Source organism: Pseudochaenichthys georgianus, chromosome 17 (genome assembly GCF_902827115.2).
Source record: "Pseudochaenichthys georgianus chromosome 17, fPseGeo1.2, whole genome shotgun sequence".
Lineage (NCBI taxonomy): Eukaryota > Metazoa > Chordata > Actinopteri > Perciformes > Channichthyidae > Pseudochaenichthys > Pseudochaenichthys georgianus.
In genome coordinates, this window is record NC_047519.1 from 38,784,783 (window position 1) to 38,804,782 (window position 20,000).

At 41.4% G+C, this 20,000-nt stretch overlaps 1 protein-coding gene across 1 annotated transcript in view; it reads right to left on the reverse strand.

The window, feature by feature from the left end:
* The window catches only part of LOC117462924 (neuropilin-1a-like), a 101,783-nt gene that overhangs the window by 62,747 nt on the left and 19,036 nt on the right, over positions 1-20,000 (reverse strand). The window contains exon 3 of the mRNA XM_034105292.2: positions 5,724-5,905. Within this exon, the coding sequence (XP_033961183.1) occupies positions 5,724-5,905 (182 nt within the window). The remainder of the gene's footprint in view (positions 1-5,723; positions 5,906-20,000) is intronic.

The window sequence follows — 20,000 nt, forward strand, 5'->3', positions numbered from 1 at the left end:
GCGGTATGCTAATGAGAACACGTCAAACATGCTCAATCACCTCCGAGTCAGTCTCAGTCCCCAGCGTAAAGCTTGAGTACCTTTATTTAGGCATCATGGCCTCACACACTCAAGTTAATTACACATGTTAGACATTCTCCTAAAGGTACAGATTGTATTTGTTTTATATTTTGACATCAGGAGATGTTATACAGTTCTGTATTGCCTTTTATTGATTGTGATTGAAACACTTTCTTATTATTTATTTAAATATTTTCAAGACATTCGTTTTAGTTGTACAGCTTATTGAACCTTTTTGTTTGATATCAGCCATTATAAATAATATGGCCATCTGAGTGTGTGTGTGTGTGTGTGTGTGTGTGTGTGTGTGTGTGTGTGTGTGTGTGTGTGTGTGTGTGTGTGTGTGTGTGTGTGTGTGTGTGTGTATAACTTTGTGGTTTGTTTTTAACTGTGTAGTACAGTTAATGATTCCAAATGTTAGAGTTCCTTATTTTCATACCAAAACTTGCACTACTGTTACAAATAAATAACAGCAAAAAAAAAAATGTATTTGGGACTTTTTTTTACTTTTCCTTGTTGTACCGAAACCGTACCGAGCCGTGACCCCCAAACCGAGGTATGAACCGAACCGTGACTTCTGTGAACCGTTACTAAAAGCGATGGTTCACATAAACGAGAAGCTTCGAATACATAACGCTGCAAGAAGCTCACAACGAAAAAAGTGACAATAAAAAATGTCAATAAAAAGTGACGCACGCAGCAGGAACCGGAGCATGTGTTTGCGTTCAGGGATCATAACGGTGGCTGCCTGTCTCTCCTGGCAGTGATAGCCTGAGTCATTATTTGAAGTGTTTCGTCCGAATATTTGAAATGACTTTAGCTTAGCTACTTTAGCTCGCTAGCTTCCGGTAGATCTGCAAGCATATTGGAAGGAATCCTGCGATTAAAATAAGCCGATAAAACATTTAAGCGAAGTTTGCAGTGACAGTTTTTACATTTCAGTTTTTATATTTGCATCGGTTTCTGCTAATGGAGTGTCCCGGGTCATCGTAGCGCGTTAGCACCTGCTGTCCCCTGTAGGTACTGTATGTGTATTGAGTTGCTCCCGATGGCACGGTGTGTGCATGTGCATGTTAGTGCATGTCCTAACATACACTGCTCAGTATGAATGGGTGAACGACATGGAGTATGTAAAGCGCTTTGAGGGGTCTTAAAGACTGGATGAAGCGCTACATAAGTACAGTCCATTTACCATTTATGTGTTGACAACATTGGACATAGTTTGCACAAAGGCGTTGAATATATGGTGTGTTTAAGCATATCTCTTATTGTGGGTATTTTCATCAAAACAAAGACGCTCGCCTCTCTCACTCTCTGTCCATCCGTCTTCCTTTCTTTCATCTCTTTTATCAGCGACCCTTCAATCAGCCGCGGCTCAAAGCAACATTCATCGTCCCGTCGACTGAACCGCTGACACATGTGTTCTGGGTTTTAAAAATCTGCCATGAACCAGAGACTTGGTGCGAAGGTAGATCCAGGATGCTCGTCTTTTACAAACGATACGTGCCGTGTGGTCGGCAGAGGGCGGAGTCACCGTCGTGGTTACGTTGATGTTTAGGAGAGGCGGATGTGCCAGAGCTTCACAGACCACCGCTCATTAGGCCGGAGGTTTACTATCTTTAAGGCCGTGGTGGTGTTTAAGGGTTTCTCCAACACGATGGCGGAGGAGGAGGAGGAGGAGGAGGAGGAGGAGGAGGAGGAGGTGCAACAGAGAGGGTTATCTTGTGTTGTCCACGGTGACAAAACGAGTTCCCAAACTGGTATCTGAAGTGTTTTTCTTCCTTTGATCTTTAAAAGCACTATTTTTTATACAAAAGAAATATATTATAAATGTCTCATATTTAACATTTCGAACAATCTGAACTCAGAGGATAAAACAACTAGGCAGAGACAAAGGAGAAGTTGTGGTTCGTGTGTGTGTGTGTGTGTGTGTGTGTGTGTGTGTGTGTGTGTGTGTGTGTGTGTGTGTGTGTGTGTGTGTGTGTGTGTGTGTGTTCAATATGCTGCTCTGCCTTTAATGGATTTTAAATGTGGCGAGGACAAGTGCTGTTTGTAACATGTTAGAGGGTAGAGGACCCATATTGAGGCCAACACACACACACACACACACACACACACACACACACACACACTCCTACACACACACACACACACACACACACACACACACACACACACACACTCCTCACACAAACACACACGCTGTCCTAGTTTCGAAACCCCTCTTCTGTGCCAGAGCATCCATCTTATCTGCGGGTCACCCTGTTGCCTCCAAGGACAAACAGACCATTAGCTAAATGAGCCTGGGGTCCCACGCACCTGTCTGCTACACACACATGATTACACACACGCACACACATATGCATGGACACACACGAACAAATTAAGCCAGATGTAGACGAATACTTTTCAAAACAGAGAGACAGAGTAAAGGGAAATAGCAGACGATGATAAACTAAAGACATGATTACGCACATTCACACACACACACACAAACACAGAGACGTAGCAACACAAAAAAGACACAGCACAAAACAGACACACACAGGAGTTCTTAGCAACAGTAGTCGGGGAAGAGCAGACAGCAGCAGGACGTGCTGAACAACAACAGGAAGACAGTCGGCCTGTTTTAACACGAGAAGAGACAGAAGCTGCGTACACACACACACACACACACACACACACACACACACACACACACACACACACACACACACACACCTCGTTTATACAATGCAGAAGACATGTGAATTTAGTCATTCGGTCCAAGTCTCAAGTCCTTTTCTTCTTCAGGCAAATCAAGTTGAGTTAAGCCAATTGTTAAAAGGAGGTCAAAAGTCAAATCCAGTCTCAATCCCCCCCCCACCTCATTCCCATCTTCAATATCCTGTATTTTTAAAAACAAAATTGAAGCCATGATTATGTTTTTCCAAAGATGTTTGACTTGGCTCGCCTTGTTTTCTTTGTCCACTGCGGGACAGCAACAGGTACTGGTAGTATCTCTTAGTATGCACCGAGGCAAGACTAAAAACTGACTTCCAAACAACGCAGAAAACTGATTAAGACGGAGCAAATCGCCACCATTGCATCATGGGACATCCTGCTCAAACCAATCTGTAATCACTCAACGCTAGATTAGTCCATCCCTCACGTCTTCTTAAGTACAAGAAAGCCAGAGCGTTTATAGATGTAGAGCAGGTGCGAATTACTGAAATGACACTCTTTGTTCTCTTTTTCCACATTTTTTGATATATTCTTGATTTTCTTGATATACCACTAGAGGAGATTAAAGAACTGACACTTTGACATATCAAAATTGATGATTCATCCCCTTTCTAACAAACTATTACCACTATCATAGCTCTCTATTTCATAAATCAGGGTAGATGCAGGAACCCTGAAGTCAGACCTTTTTTAAGACCCTTCCCATACATCTTAAGACCTCATCGCCACTTCGAGTTCTAACCGGTTACCTTGGCGACACACTTAACCTCACATTGACTATATACAGTATTGATTGTCCTTCCTCCTTATCTTCCAACCATTTGGACGCAGACTTGCATTTCCCCATAACGATGTTGCTTAGCAACCGGCGTAAACGGACCGTCGCGCGCTATCAAGCAGTGAGCGTGCGATGTCCTGTTCTGATGACGTCAAGCTACAACATTTAATACCTTGGAAAATGCCGTTTGATACTTTTTAATAGCCTTAATTTTCGTTAAATTGATTCATTCACTTTTAATACTTTTTAAGACCCCGCGGACCCCCTCTATACAATGAATGAACCCGATGTGATCATTGCATCAGATATCGAACCTCATCACACATGTGGAAGCTATATCTTTAAAAATCCCAGCGGGAAAATGTTCAGGCTGCGACCTACTTTCCAAGATGTATTACACTCCCTTTCTAATAACCTCTTGTCACTCACAGCTCCACTTTTCACCCTGAAATTACATTTGAAAGTTGTGTTTGTAGAAGAAAAGCCTTTCTTCGTAGTCTTATGAGCAGCTCTCGTGTGAGTAAGGTTCGTATTACCGCCTTACTCTTAAAAATACAACAAAAGCACTCGGGTATCAATTTTCCATGTTTCAACACGAGTCCATGTGGGGAGAGTTATTCCTGGATCCAGTGATTCTGAGAATAGTTATCGCTCTCAGGGGTGCAAACAATAAAAAGGAGAGGAGTCTCACGTAATCGCATGTCCCCTTTTTATCTGATTTATCTCTGGTCCCCATTGGTGGGAACTGAAGTGGCCCCAGGGGGTTGCCTGTTTGGCAGATAATCAAGTGGACCCGAGAGAGAAGAGCAAATACAAAATGTAGGACACGGGAGCAAGGTTCCTTCCCATGTTTATGTCCGTCTATCCTGCTCACATCCTGCCTCCGCTGGGACTCGATGTTCCTCCTACGGCATTCTGGGTCTTTGAGTTTATCTGATTGCAGGATTAGAGGTCAGGCTGTTTGGACAACCTCAGCTACATTCCCACAAAGGCTATTTTAAGATGCTCTTTTGATAAATAAACACGAGGAAGTAGATGCTTTGTTGTAGGGCTGCTCAATTAATCGTATTTTAAATCGCAATTACGATTTTGGCTTGCAACGATTATGAAAACAACATAATCGTTAGAAAACGATTATTTACTTACTTACTTTTTTTTTTCTTTTTCTTTTTTTAACAGTTGAATTATGCTTAAAGTTCAAAGTAATCAACTGTTAAAAACATACATGTACTGTTCAACGTTTTCTTTCAATAAATTGATGTTTTCAAAGTAAATTAATAACCGTTTTTAATAATCGTGATATCAATTATTGACCCAAATAATCGAGATTATGATTGTTGCCATAACGACCAGCCCTACTTTGTTGTGTGAACAATACATGTGGTATAGAGGATAAGTAGGATTATCATAGACTGTGTGATGACATTTCATACCATGCTTTTTTTGTCATATTACTTGGTTAAAACAACAATATTGTTTCACATAATGAATAATTTGACATTTTCATATAATTTGCCTTCGCTCTTTACAAAATAAGTGTGACTAACCTGTGGGGTTTGTTGACAGCATCTACAATAGCTTGTATTGCCATGTTAGTGATAAGTGAACTTTTATGGTGCAAAAACCTTTCAAAAAACCCAGTATTTTGTATTTTCGTTATTTTAAACAATGTATTTTTTCTGTTTTACCTCATGAGTATTTGTTCTATGTTCTATAAGGTGTCCTTGGGTGTCTAAAGTTTTTATTATTACTATTATTATTATTATTAGATATGACACTGGATTGATAAGAACATTTTTTATTTATTCATTTATTTAACAGCGTTAGCCAAGAGGCTATTTTTCATCTGTAGTCCCTGATTGTTAAATACCAACACAAGTGTCTGTTGTGTTGGTTATCATCCCATGTTGCTCTTTAGCAGCATGCCTGCCTTCTGAAATATGTAAAAAGAATATTAACTGCTGATTATTTTTCTCTCAGCACGTCGCAGGGTGATGCATGCCATCGATCCGAACGCTGCGGAACGAACCTGTGGAGCCCTGGCTAAACTACAATTGAATTTAAATGGGCTGCTTTCCATGAGGCGATTCATCACATCTAGCGGAGTGTTCAAAGCAGCTGCAGCGAGGCAATATCAGCAGTTTACGCTATGACACCCTACCTGTCTTGAAGACCTCGTAGCGAACGGAGAATCCCGCTCCGTGCGTCTCGTAGTCGGAGACGAACTTGATGAGCAGCTGGCTGCCGCTGGAGATGATCGGAGACGGAGCGATCTTCCCGCAGAACTTTCCCAACATGGGGGAAAGCTCGTCCCCGCCGTTGTAGACCTCCACAAAGTCATACCTGAAGGAGAGAAGAGGGGATATAAGTTAAGAGTGCTGCAATAAAACATAGACACGACTGTTCAACACCTGAACTTTTGAAAGAACATCCATAACATTCATCTGTTTGCAACTATTTATCTAATACATCATATTCCAATTACTTGTATATCGACTCTCCTTGCACTCTTTTATCCGTCTTATTGTGTTGCCCTGCTGGAGGAGCCTGGGACCTCAGATTTTATTTCATTCACTTCATAATTATCTTTTTTTTGCAGACGTTAGTGAGCCCCAGTGGATCCTTTGGCCCCAGTGTGTGTTCCTCATGTGTGTCTTTGCTTGAATGCACCCAGCTGTGAAGCACATGCACGAGTAATTAGTGTGTCTAATTTATCCGTTCAAAATCTGTGCAATCTTTATAGAGACATTCCACTGACTTTACACCAGAAAGTCGATTTACTGCAAATGTTTAACAGGAAAGTCGGTGCTACAAACTGGACGCATGGAGAGCCTATTAAAAGATACTATCAAGATGCATTGTGGGAAGTGTAATAATCCCTGAACTTTATGGAAGCACTTTGACTTGTAAGTGTTATCTTGTTTTAAAAAAGCAAATTAAAAACGGTATACGTGCAGAGAGAGATTTTACCACAACTACTTCACACAATGTGTAACAAACTGCCAGCGAAGCTACACCCAAACTGTGAATCCACAACTGAAGTTACGTGTTTTTCTCGACATGTTTTGGACAGTGGCTTCCTCAATGTTTTGTCTTCTCGCTCGGTTAGTCGATGCACCCGAAATAACCAGAGCCGAGCAAAGCTGAGCATTTCACATTGAAGCAAATTGTTTAAATACAGCAGCTGCACTTTGGAGGCGCATCAATAATAATGATGATAATTACAAAACCAGTCGTTCCTGTATCGTCACCGTGGACCGGACATGTCTCGTGACGCAGCAGTAAAATGGGGCATTTAACGGTGAAGGGAGATGGACAGATGCAGCAGCTGTACGGTGAATTATTTAATGTATGATGGGGGAACGGCAACATCTGCTCATCTCGCTTCCTCTGCTTGGTAAAAAGATCAATATTTATAGTCACAGATGTAGGGTAGCGTGGTGTGAGGTCCATTTCATCTCAGAGATCAAGATCAGAGTGTAAGAAACAGGCGTCTTCAAAACGCATTCAGAGAGAATTCATATTTTTGTTCACAAATGAGCGCATATTTCTCAGCTTAAAGGGGGGGTAGGTAAGTTTCAGAAACCGGCTCGAGATACACTTTTTGTTATATTCCATGGAATGCTCTTAACATCCCGACAGCAATGAATATCTGAAGTGCTTTGACAAAAAATCCATAAAAAGATGTCATCTGTAGAAGCCGTGATACTGTAAAAAGTACAACCAATCGGATTGGATGGCCTACCTGCCTGTCAGCCTTCCATCGGGGCACAAACTTATCTCGTGCCCTCATTGGTCATGTGCGCGTTCGTGTGTGTTGGAGGAGGGGCTCTGTGAGGAAGTGGCAGATTTTCTCCGGTTGTGTATTTTCAAATTCTAGCGATCTCGAGCCGGTTTCTCAAACTTACCTACCCCACCTTTAATCCACTGGCTTTCATCTTATAAGCATCATGTTATTCCCCTTGTGCAGTATATGATTTTACATTCTGTTATATATTCTATTTTACATCAATATTGTTGACTTATTTCTGCATGTACCTGCACATTGTGAGCCTTCTCTTGCACGATGTCTTATTTGAGGTTAGTGTGTGCTGCATTGCCAAAGCTATGCTGTAGCTATTGTAAATCTGACAATGAAGCCTTTGAACCTTTGAATCTCGAATGAAGTATTGCCCTGTTGCTCCGATAACAAAGCTCTGGCTCAACAATAAGTGGGACATAAGAAGAGCATCACAGATATCTGAAAGCGGCTGCTCTTTCCAGGAGTGAGAACAGGAGAGAGAGATAACGAGGCGGCGCTAACAGAAATATGAAGATGGCAGTATTGAGCGAGGCTGCGAGGATCCCACATCTCAAGTGTGTGTGCTCACTATTCTGTATCAAAGTGCATGGTGTTTTCCACTTTGCATACTTGATGAGTTTGTGTTCACATACGTCTGAGTGCATTTCTAAGTGTGCAACCGACTTGAGAGTGTGTGTTGATGTCTTCATAAGTATTGTATGTGTGTTTCTTGGTAAACATCTCTCTGCTGCTCAGCGGATTGAATCAAAGACTGTCAAGGACTCACGCGCTGAGATGTAAGGAGAATCCATGACTAATGGAGGTTCTACAGACTGTTCCTGAAACGTGACCGGGCCTTAGCAAACAGCTAGGTCGCAGAGCGTCTCTTAAGACTTCATATTAACCAATGGTTTCCAAGGGTTTGACCTTCCAACACCTCCTTGAGCACAGGTTGCACACAGTATATCTATGAGCCGTGAAGCAGATCAACCAAAGACTGATGTTTCCTTTGATATGTTAACATTGGATGAGATTCAATCTTTATTCTTAGCCTTGAAAACACAGTTGAACTATCGATAAGCAACACAATGGAGCTTGAGATTAGACTGGTTTGTCAATCAATGCATACATTTGGTCTTGACTGATTTTAAATGCCATTTTCTGAATGTCTTTCATTTTTTGTAAAGCACTTTGAATTGCCTTGTGTTGAAAAGTGCTATATAGCCTTGCCTTGCCTTGCCTTGCCTTGCCTTGCCTTGCCTTGCCTTGCCTTGCCTTGCCTTCCTTGCCTTGCCTTGCCTTGCCTTGCCTTGCCTTCCTTGCCTTGCCTTGCCTTGCCTTGCCTTGCCTTGCCTTGCCTTGCCTTGCCGTGCCTTGCCGTGCCTTTCATATCTTTGTATCTTTGTAACAACCCTCAGATTTGTCTCGCAAAACATGTGGAATCTTGGCCTCGAGTTTGGGCTAAAAGGAAAATACGATGAATATAACTAAACTTGTAAAACGGTGACTGAAACATTTACAGGTGCATCTCATTGTTTGCTTAGCTCTCTCCATTCGACGACTTATTTGTATACTTGTTGCTTTTCTGTTTACCCTTCACATGACAGACTTTGTTCAGGACTGTGCGTACCAGGTCACACGTATGAGATCTGTGCTGACCATCAGACCCGACTGACACACAGATTGACCCTCAGAGTAGAAGACTTTACTGTATTTGGAACATCCAGCACCATCTTAAAGGGGCCCTAGCATGCTGAGGTCTTTGTGCATGGAAATTATCTGCAAAGGCTAAAATCCCTGTGCACTTACTCTCCCACAAAATCAGCATAACATTAAAGTCTTTAAATGGCTGGTTTTCGGCGTTTAGTCGGCATATATAAAATGTTCTACCCCTCATTTTGCTCACACATTCATCTTTCATTATTGCCATACAGCCTCAGAATCACTACTTTCCTAGTGCAAATAGAGCGTATTATGTGTGACATAACAAGCTTCTTCCTCTTGCAGCCAGCTGTGGAAACAACTCTGCCTCGAAGGTATCGAAAGCTGAAGAGGGTAAAGTAAAATAACCCAGAACCTGAACTGAGTGCCCATATTAGCTTCTGGTGTCCATGCAGAAGACGGAAAATCCATTCCAGCTTTGGGGTGTCTGTGTTTAAACTGACCTTTAACCTCTCTGACAAGAAAACAGAAGGTTTTTTTCCACGTTAGCACGGTGGAGTATCACCGTATTCCTCCAGCGCGGCGTCTTGCTGATCAGCAGTAAAAGCTCTCAGGTAGGAATGTGAGGAATGCATGTCCAATGAAACCCTTCCCTCCAAGAAAACAGACCTCCTGACGCAGCCAGACAAATAACCGTGCCGAGTTAAACACTTTTCCTACAGCTGAACAAGAGAAGAAGAAAACACCTGTAATGTTCTGACACGGTGAGAAGCGTCCTCGGCGTGTCTGAGACTGCAGGAATCCAGCTGTCGACTGAAGATTTTCCTCACGTCTCGCAGCATTAGCGAGCAGACAGGAAAGCTTGTTCGGTGCCAGTTTTTCAAAGAGCCTTTGAACGAGAGTTTGACGTGGGAACTGTGTTTCTCTCCCTGGAATCTGGCAAAGACATCTTGATGTACCGGTGTCTACCTTTGTAAACGACGGACACATGGATAACAGGTCGACAGCAGACAGGAAACCACAAGAACAAATATCTCTCTGACTATTTACATTTCGTACATTGATGATTCTTGATTTGTTCTTCTTCAGCAGATGTAGAAAAGTGTCACAACACCATTTTGTCTGGAAGAATTCGTTGGATTTAGATGTTTTGAGTTTCAATATCAACCTGATTAAATGAAGAGTGCCATTAGTTATTCACCGGCTTCATATGATTCAAGCAACCTATTTAATGGCCATTATCATCCTCATAGATATGGGTCAGAAGGAGCCTGCTACACCTACTTATTTGAACCAAAACCATGATATTTTTCGCATCTTAAAGGTCCCATGTCACGCTGTTCCGGTTATCACCCGTCCCCTTGTTGCTATGAAGGTTCTGCATGTGAACGGTCTGCAGTCACAAACCCTCAAAGTGCACCCTGTAGCGAGTAGAGCTCTAACACAGAGCGGACCTGTCTGCTGCCCCAGAACGCCTCGGTGGACATTTCTCTTTTTCCATTGCTTGCTTCCGGGTTCTGTGACGTGTGATAACCCAGATCAACAACAAATGACCGGATTGGCCCAAATGGACCAATCCGCGGAGCCCCTCCCACACCAGGATCCATTGGCTATCTAACAGGGAGTCCCATTGACTTGCATAGAGCTCCCTGAACGCTGGTAGTAGACGAGTTGGGATCGTGGAGAACCTTCTTCTTTCTCAATATCAAGCCACACTTATTGTTTTGACTTCGGCTGTGAGTGTGTGTGTGCTCAGGATGAGTTTCGCTTGTTCTCGCTGTATCGCCGACCTGGAAACCTGTCCACTCCTCGCAGCAACGAGCCTCACAACGTCCCGACCAATCAGAGCACACTGGGCTCACAGGGAGGGGGCGGAGCTCCAACAAGCCGTGTAGGACAGAGAGTGACTACACAGACTATACAGAGATGCTGTGAGAAACCAATGTGAGTTTGGAACATTGAACAATTTAAATCTATTCTAGTCGACCTCAACTATGGAACTATGATCAGTGGGAATGGCCATGACACGGGACCTTTAACATAACATAAGTGTTAGTGAAACCTTATAAAACTGTAATTTTTGTGGCACCGTCTGGCCTACGCTGTTCCATCTGGAGCATTATAGTGACAGTGGAAACAACTTATATTGGTGATGGATGATTGTTGACCGTTGTTGCCTCAAGAAGACCACAAAGGTGTTACAAATAACATAGTAAGCAAAAGTACTTTCTCTAGAAACCAGCGAGAGAGACCTGGATGTACCAAAAGAAACCTGACCGATACAGCTGGATCTCACTCAAGCAAACAGGAGAAGTGGCAAACACACAACGATTATAACTGCATCAATCAATAACATCACATTCTCCTTCCCTTTGAGCGTCTAAACATCCTGGTATAAACTGCAATATAGCTGCCACAGCTCTATTATCCAAACAACAGAAACAAAACATGAACAATTGAAAAACGCTAGTTACATTCCCCATGTGGACGTGCAGCGTTGACACAGCGCTGACAGCTCAGGGCATCAACAACGCTCTGATGTGTAAATCTAGATATTTGAGCTGCAGGTGTAAAAATCAGTTTTTCTTCGTCTCACACTTCTCTTCTCCGCGTGTTCGCAGAAAGCTTTACATTGCCCGGTGAGAAATGGACTTACATTCTCATTTGTAAAGACTTAGTGATGTGTAGGTGATGGCATTTTTATTCATAGCGTCAAAACCAGAGCCATGGGGAGAGAGAGGAGGAGTGTGTGTGTGTGTGTGTGTGTGCGTGCGTGCGTGCGTGTGTGTGTGTGTGTGTATGCAGATGGCTACACTCACTCACTCAGTCACTCCAGCCACTCCGCAGGCAGGCAGTGTTTACAGAGACGTTTAATGAAGTGGCTCTGTCTCCTCACACTCTAGTTAAGGAAAGCCTCTCAGGCTCCATCCCCTCATTAAGCACACCAGCTTCCCTGTGTCCTCCAAAATGCAGCTGTCCGTAGCAAATGCCTTGCTCAAGGGCAAAAACAATGTGGGGGCCCCCCCGACAGCAGATGTTTATTTTCACATTTCTGCTATTAACTGTGTGACGCACACAGAGCGGAGAGCGCAAGTGGAGGAGCTGTCAAACTTAATAAGTAACCGGTAGCTGGAAGGGCAAGGAGAAGGTCAAGAGATGTGTGAAATAATTGCTGTATCTTGAAGTGTTTTTGCAACTGGAAGGGAAACATGTGCATTTAGAAACTTTATACCACTAAGGGGCACCAAAAAAAAAACGCCAAATCATGAAATGTATCTCATGCATTTCTTGAAACAAGCGTGTTATTACGGAGGAAAGTTCCCTCGAACATAAGATCTAATCATGTTTTAACCCAAAGGTGCAAATTCCACCGGAGATGGAGGGGATATTTGGAGCTTAGTTTCAATTATAGTTTTATCCCCTCACTAGAATATCTCCAAAGAGCACCAATATACCGTCAACTCACGCACGAACGAGCTAACCAATCAGAGCAGACTGGGCTCTGGTTTCAGACAGAGGGTGAAAAGAGGTGCTGCAGTCCAGGCAGTAAGAGAAGAATAAAGAGCTTTTTGAACATTATAGGAGAGGCAAAGAATACATCCTTTATCAGATATATGAATTGATATAGTGTATGTTCAATATCCACAAAGAAAGCTTCAGTTCCATTGCAACTAGAAATGTGTTGATGAATACTAAAACGAAAACACTCCAGAACATGTGAGTAAGTGGACCTTGTTTTCTTAATAGCAGTTAAATACTGTAGTTTTCAGTTTCCCCAACGTCTGAACCCAGAAACTACTACTAACACTTCAAGAAAGCATAAAAGCTGTTTCTGTATTGGCTTATTAGAAGTAGAACGGTTACTGCAAAGCAAACTGACCGAAGCAGCGACCGGTTGGCACGGGCGCTGTTACCAAATTTAACATAAATGGCGATGTGGAAGATCGACTCTTTAAATAAATCATATCCAGACGGAGAAGGGGAATTTTCACACAGTCGTGCATTCCTTCCCGAGCTACTGAGCTATAGTCTAAGCGCCCCCACCCTGCTCCGCTCACACACACTCCGGCTCGTTAACATGCTCGCGGTGTGTGTTGTGTTGCGTTCCTCACACACATCTGGAAGGTATCATTTAAGGGGGCAAAAGTTTTACATTCACCTCCTGCAAAGCAAAGTTTGAGTTGGGCAGTGTTTCTGCAGAGTCACACCTTTCCTTCTGTCGTTCATGTACTCCACGTCTCTTTCCCTTTTCATCTGGACCCGTCTGTACAAACACCGTCTGCTCTCCAACTTCCTCTCCAGACTTTCAAGGTTCTTCCAACAACTGTAAGTCCTCCGTAAACCATGTTTCCAGGAGGTAAGCATCGAGTCTTTCTCACAGGCCAGCTTTCCCCTCTCTACAGGCCTCATGCACTTCCACTTGTTGTTGTTTCCTCTTTTACTTAGAATAGATTGAAGGTGTTAACTTGGTGCACTTGTTGATGACAGCAAGGGCGATGTTGCCAGAGATTGCATGTGGGTGGACTTCAGATAAAGCTCTTTTTTATTGATTCTGAGAGTCTGACGTAGAAACCTGAAGCTAGCGTTTGTAGAATACATATCTTGAGTTCTGTCTTAGGTTATAACATGTATTCAGTGTAAGGTCACGTTGTCTTACCTTCCGGAAAAAGGGAAAAAGAAAACGATCAAAAAACATGTCAATAGCAGTTTCAGTTTGATGTTATCTTGTTACTTCCTGTTTCCTGTTATTAGTCATTTAAGATGCTAACTGATAAAAGCTTTTACACCAAAAAGCAGCACATAGTTTTCACACTTGTGAAGTGAATGATGAAGCGTTTAACACTTGTTACGATGACAGAAATAATGTGCTTTTTCAATGTTTCTTAAGATCTTAATATCCCCGAAGCAGCTTTATTGCTTTATGAATCATATCCAGGTATGGCCAAGCTTAATATGAATCAAAGAGCATGTGAACGAACATTAACATCATCAAGGATTCTTGCTTTGGATCCCTTACAATCAGACAGGGACTTTTGAATCAATCCATTTGTGCTCCAAAACTACTGGGTAGACATCTTGAAAGTTAAAGGACAGGATCATTGGGGTCAACACCATCTAGTATATGAACGTTTTAAAAGTTTTAAAAGCTATGAACTACCCTTTTTCAGAAAAATGCTGCGCTTGGATTTATCCTCTAGGAATAGTAAATGGCCTGCATTTATATAGTTCTCCATCAAGGCTTTACAACTCCTCAAACTGCTTTACATATACAAGTCATTATTCACTCATCCACACACACAACACACACTCACACACCATTGGCCATGCCATCGAGAGCAACGTGTGGTTAGGTATCTTGCCCAAGGATCTACAGAAATGTTGTTTGGGATTGAACCCACAACTTTCTGATTAAAAAACAATTGCACTATTTCACAGCCACAGTTGTCTTAGAAAGAAGTAGACACACCCTCACCTTTTTTTATCACACAGGAAGACATTAAGCTGAATTAAATGAATTCCCTTTTCCCATAACTACTACATGTCTAACCCCATCCTTTACTAAAATACCAAACATCTGTACCCTTAAAATGAACGGTGTCCTTGTTCAGGACCAGCTATTTGTTTCCAACAGGGAGGTAAGTCCCCACATTATCAGTGTGCAACCAGATGTATGTCCCCACAATGTGAGGAATACAAGGACACACACACACACTCCCAGGAAAGCTGTAGGCTACGATGTTGGGATTTTGTAAAACATGAGCGGTTTCTGTGTTTTAGTGTTCAGTCGAACCAGTCGTTCTGAGCTCAGCTTGAAGGCTGCAGATGGCACGTGTGTGTGTGTGTGTGTGTGTGTGTGTGTGTGTGTGTGTGTGTGTGTGTGTGTGTGTGTGTGTGTGTGTGTGTGTGTGTGTGTGTGTGTGTGTGTGTGTGTGTGTGTGTGTGTGTGTGTGTGTGTGTGTGTGTGTGTGTGTGTGTGTGTTGCATCCGAGTGTGTGAGCAGAGAACACACTACGCTACCACCTGCCAGCTATTACACACACATCCATCCATCAGTCCATCCCTCCCGGTTTCTCACCTCCCCCGTGTTAACCAAAAAATCTACATCATCTCCTGCTCGCTGTTTTACTCACACCGGATTACACAGATCATTTTCCCAGTCAGTTTCCTGCTCACACACATACATATTTGTACTACTCCCTCATAAAGAAACCATTTTGTACTTCTCTCCTTCACTCACAGTGTAAGGTCCTCTGGATGCTACTGGGTGATATTCATTTTCTATTTTATGCAATTGAACTGCCTTTTTAACGTTGTATAGGATATATTGGTGGGATTGAGCTTGAACACAAGGACATGAAGGGGTCAGATATTGTGGTTGAAGGTGACATTTACTAGGAAGTTTAATATACAGTAGATAAGCCAAAAACGTTCCTCTTTTTGATTACAGGTACAAACAAATACAAGGTGCTTCTTTGCACAAATAAATGCAACTGTAAAGGCTTGAAGAACTGTCCAGAGGCTTATTTACACAATGATTGTGAAAAGGCTATTCCTGCTGGGCTTGTGCAACTTGGTTTCCTTGGATTTTAGTTTATGTTTATTTATGTTTGTTTTCCCAGTTACATTGTAATGGCTCTGCAGATTATTGCAAGAGTCTGCTAGTTCTTCTTTGAGGGGGGGAAATGTGATGAAAGTTGGATTTTGACACTCAGGACCAGAGTCAGTTTCCTGTGTGTTATTAAGTTTGGAAACAAATCAGTTTGCAAAAGGTTTAGGAACAGATTGTAGCTTTGTTGAGTGTTGATGACCTAAAATGTCCTGTGCCTCAATATGTAACAAAGACTTCTGTATCTTTAACAGCTGTGAGTGTGTACAAAATTATAAATAAAGTTTTCTCATGTTTTAGCTGCAACAAGAAAAAAAATGTTGCATTGCAAAGGGCAAAAACAAATAGTTTGTCTGTAAACACTTTAGTCATTTGTTCTGTATCAACATTTCGTGACTGTTTACATGAATTTACAACCTGTTCTGATTATGTTCATTACAAATCAATTCAACTGAAAATGATTGCCTTGGCACCATTACATTTCCATTTAACTTTTTTTTGCAAATTGGTGAGATATAAATGTAATTTCAGGGTCGTCACTCCCACCGAGACGTGCAAGAAGTCAGATTTTCTGTCCTGAATTTTGCACTCCCACTGGGTCTTCCCCGTAACCCAGTTCTTGGGCTACCTATATTCAACCCATAAACCAAATATTAACCCGTAAAAAAGAGCCCTTTAAAAATATACATGTATCCAATCCAACTTTATTTATATAGCACTTTAAAAACCTTCAGACCAAAGTGCTGTACAGAGAGATAAGCTCACACAACATAATATGAATACATTTAAAATACAAGATACAAACACAAAACAACCAGAATAAATGTAATAATTAAAAATAAATAACAGGAATATAATAAAAACAATAGACCACTGAAAGCAAATAAAAGCAACACTCTACTTGTTTCTGAATGCCAAGGAGAAGAGGTGGGTTTTCAGACGGGATTTAAAAACAGTCAGTGTGGGAGCCTGTCTGATGAGCAAGGGCAGGTCGTTCCACAGTTTATATGTATACATATAGAAGTCCTCACTTTGAACAACAAAATAGTGGTCCCCACAACGATATAAAAACAAGAACACACACACACCCATTTGTGTTTGCAGAAAGTATATACCATTTTCTCAAATACATAAAAAACACACACTCACAACACACATGTATACTCAGAAATTATAATGTCTACTTGTGCCACCAATCCACCCACACACATTTAATTCCATGGCCATGACTGTCAAAAGCAACCAAAACAAATACATCAAAACCAAATTTGGTTAACCCAGCATCTAAAGGACACTTCCAAGCAACTCCATTTAAAGACGAGTGAGATTATACACAAACAGAGCCACAGAAACTCCTTCCAGTTCCCCAAAAAAATAAATTGGGCCAATCAGCCAAAGTATAAATGTCCTCATCCTTCACCTCCGCCGCGCAGACACAAAGCCACGGCTGCACAATCCTGCTGGGAAATTAAAATGCAGACGAGGAGGAGGTGACATTTGTTCTCATTTAGGCGAGCCTTAATCTGACAGAGGAGGAAGGAGAACACCGTTTGTAGGGAGTTTGAAGGATGAAATGCGATTTGGTTGAATTTCAATGGGGTTTATTACGGGAAGAGTTGAAAAGAACGAAAGTCAAAGTCATTTTTGAGAAGTGGGGACCTTTCCCTGACGTTCAAAGTGTTGCAACTTTGTGTGTTTTATGGACAATAAGGGGATCTGACTGCGGTCTTCTCATACCCACACGGACTAAACACATACACATATTACTGTGTCTTATGCAAACAAACACAAACACATACCATACCCTTAAATAACCTCCACTCCTGAACTGTTATCATATCATCACAAACATCTTCAACGTAACTACGATGTGTTATGTTGTTTTGAATCCATTACTTCTCTCTTATTTATCTGCTATATACACACGTCACTTTTATTTTTGTCGTTATTAGGCCAGTGAAATAAGAAAACAATCGAATAATTTATAGTGTGAAGTTTCTTTTTGAATGTTTTGCTTTGATCACATGGTAAAACCGTTACAGGAAGACAACTCTTCTTCGTTGGTTTATCTAACTGCTTGTGAAAAACGTAAGCATAAATGGTATAAATGGTATTAATGTGTGTTTATTGTTAATTCTCCAAGTCGAATAAAGGTTTCAAGTCTGCACTAATACAACAATATGAAAAATGTAATCTGTTAAATATAATGTGACTTCTTGAGCCACTGTTTTACTTATTTTCATGTTATTTGACCCGCAGTGACGCATTGAACAGTTTCAAGTTTTTATATTAAGTTATGCTATCATCACATGTTAAAGTAGCTGCAAACAGGAAGTGTTAAGGCGGCTCTTCTTTGTTGGTTTATTCAAAGCAAGCAACGTGTATTTATATAGCACATTTCAACACAAGTTAATTGAAAGTGCTTTACAAAAATAATAAAAGCATTGAGGGTTAGGGTTCAAACAACTCGCAAACTACAATCTGGTAAATCTGCATTAATGCACCGAAAGAAAGAAAGAAAGAAAACTAAAGCTTGTGCTGTGGATATGTATTTAAAGACAAACAACAGCTGCTTCGTTTGACTATTTACACACAAAATGTAGTAAAAACCTGCAAATAAAATGCGTTACTACCTCCAGAGTCTGTCTCAGTAACTCTAGACTCAAACAAAAACAAAAGGGCGTATCTGAGTCTGAGTTCAGAGAGACTTCTCCGTGCGTACCTGGGAGATTTGGGAGGGAAAAGGCCCTTTGTCTGTCAAGCGACACTCAATCCTCACCTCTGTAAAGTGAGTTAGGGGCAAAGCAATAAACACCGTGTCACTTCCACTGCACTTTGACATGCGGTAGACCCTCGACAAGTTCATCAGCTTCCACCGAGAGGCCGGCCTGACTATGCATTCCCTTCTCCTGTTCCCCCAAAAAACATGTGACATTAATTAACTAGCCGTATTCAGACGCACATACAGAAAGCCCAGCAGGGATTGTTTGGGTTTTGGCAGCGCGAGGCTCGAGCTGACAGGCAGACAGCGAGGCACACAGAGAAAGATAAAGAGGAAACAGTTGGACGTTGTGAAATTGCCTTCATTTCAGAGAATGATGTTATTAAGCAGAATTGCCTGCTGGCGTTGGGACTTAACGAGTTGCAGTCGAGAAATAAACCAAGTTAAAAGACCATAAGCACATTTGCTAAATTAGCTTTTCAGTCACGAAAAACACAACAACACCAAAATGACTCTTCTGTTCGTCGCGGATCAACGCTCCAGGCTAACACTTTAAACTGAGTGATACAACGAAGCACACCTAGATATTGCAATGCTTTTGTAACATTTGTCAGTGTCATATTAGAGTTAAATATTAATATTACCTCGAGATATCCTTATTTTTGGGATGTTTTTCATTAAATGGTAGAGTCTCCCAGTGAAAGACTGTAGCTAAATACTGAGCACAATCAACGACAGACTAAACCTTTCTATTTCTAATGCCTTAAACTAATATTGCATTTTATTATAGTCATGCACACGTTATGTAATGAAAACATCCTAAATATTACGTGTGAGTGGTTTATAGTAAGTTATAAATTCCATATACTGTTTTGGAGGTCCTTATAGTTTACATTTTTCTTGATTTTATAGATATATATTGTACTTTTTCTGCATTTATCTGACAGCTGTATCTAGTAGTAACTTTACTATAGATTTTAGTTTGAAAAACACAATGCATTTTAAGTTATAATGCATTTTCTATACTACCAAACCTCATAACATTTTAGACACAAAAACTCACTAAAACATAGAATGCAATAATGCGACCATTGCCATAAAATACACTTAGTTTCAAAGTGTTTTTCACTGTAAATTCAGGACTTAAATGCATACATTTCATTTGTAATTAGGGCTGAACGATCAATCGATTTTAAATCGAAATCGCGATTTTAAATGATGCAATTATCAAATCGCAAATCCTGCGATTTATTTTAGTTAAAAAAATAAAAAAGAGTTTTGTTCTTCTTGTGTGTCAGTCGTCCACACCAATCAGAAGTGCTGTGCTCCACATGTACCAGCCATTGTTAACCAATCAGAAGTGGCCCATGATAGAAGGTGATAGACAGATTGATCCAATCCTTCCGAAAGTGCCGGCCCTTTCCAAATGGCTTCCAGTGGAGCTTTAGATGGTTTGGTGAAACAAACCATCTGGGTCAGGTTAGTGATGCTCCATCACATGTTTCTATGACAGGGTGAATCTGAAACTGCAGCTTGACTTTAAAGCAACCCAACGGAAGTTTCATGTAACTTTAGTTCTTTCACTCGTAGCTCGGGCTGCGGGGTGCTCGAGACGGGAGCACGTTGATACGACCTTCCTAGCCGGAGATATGACCGCATTTTACAA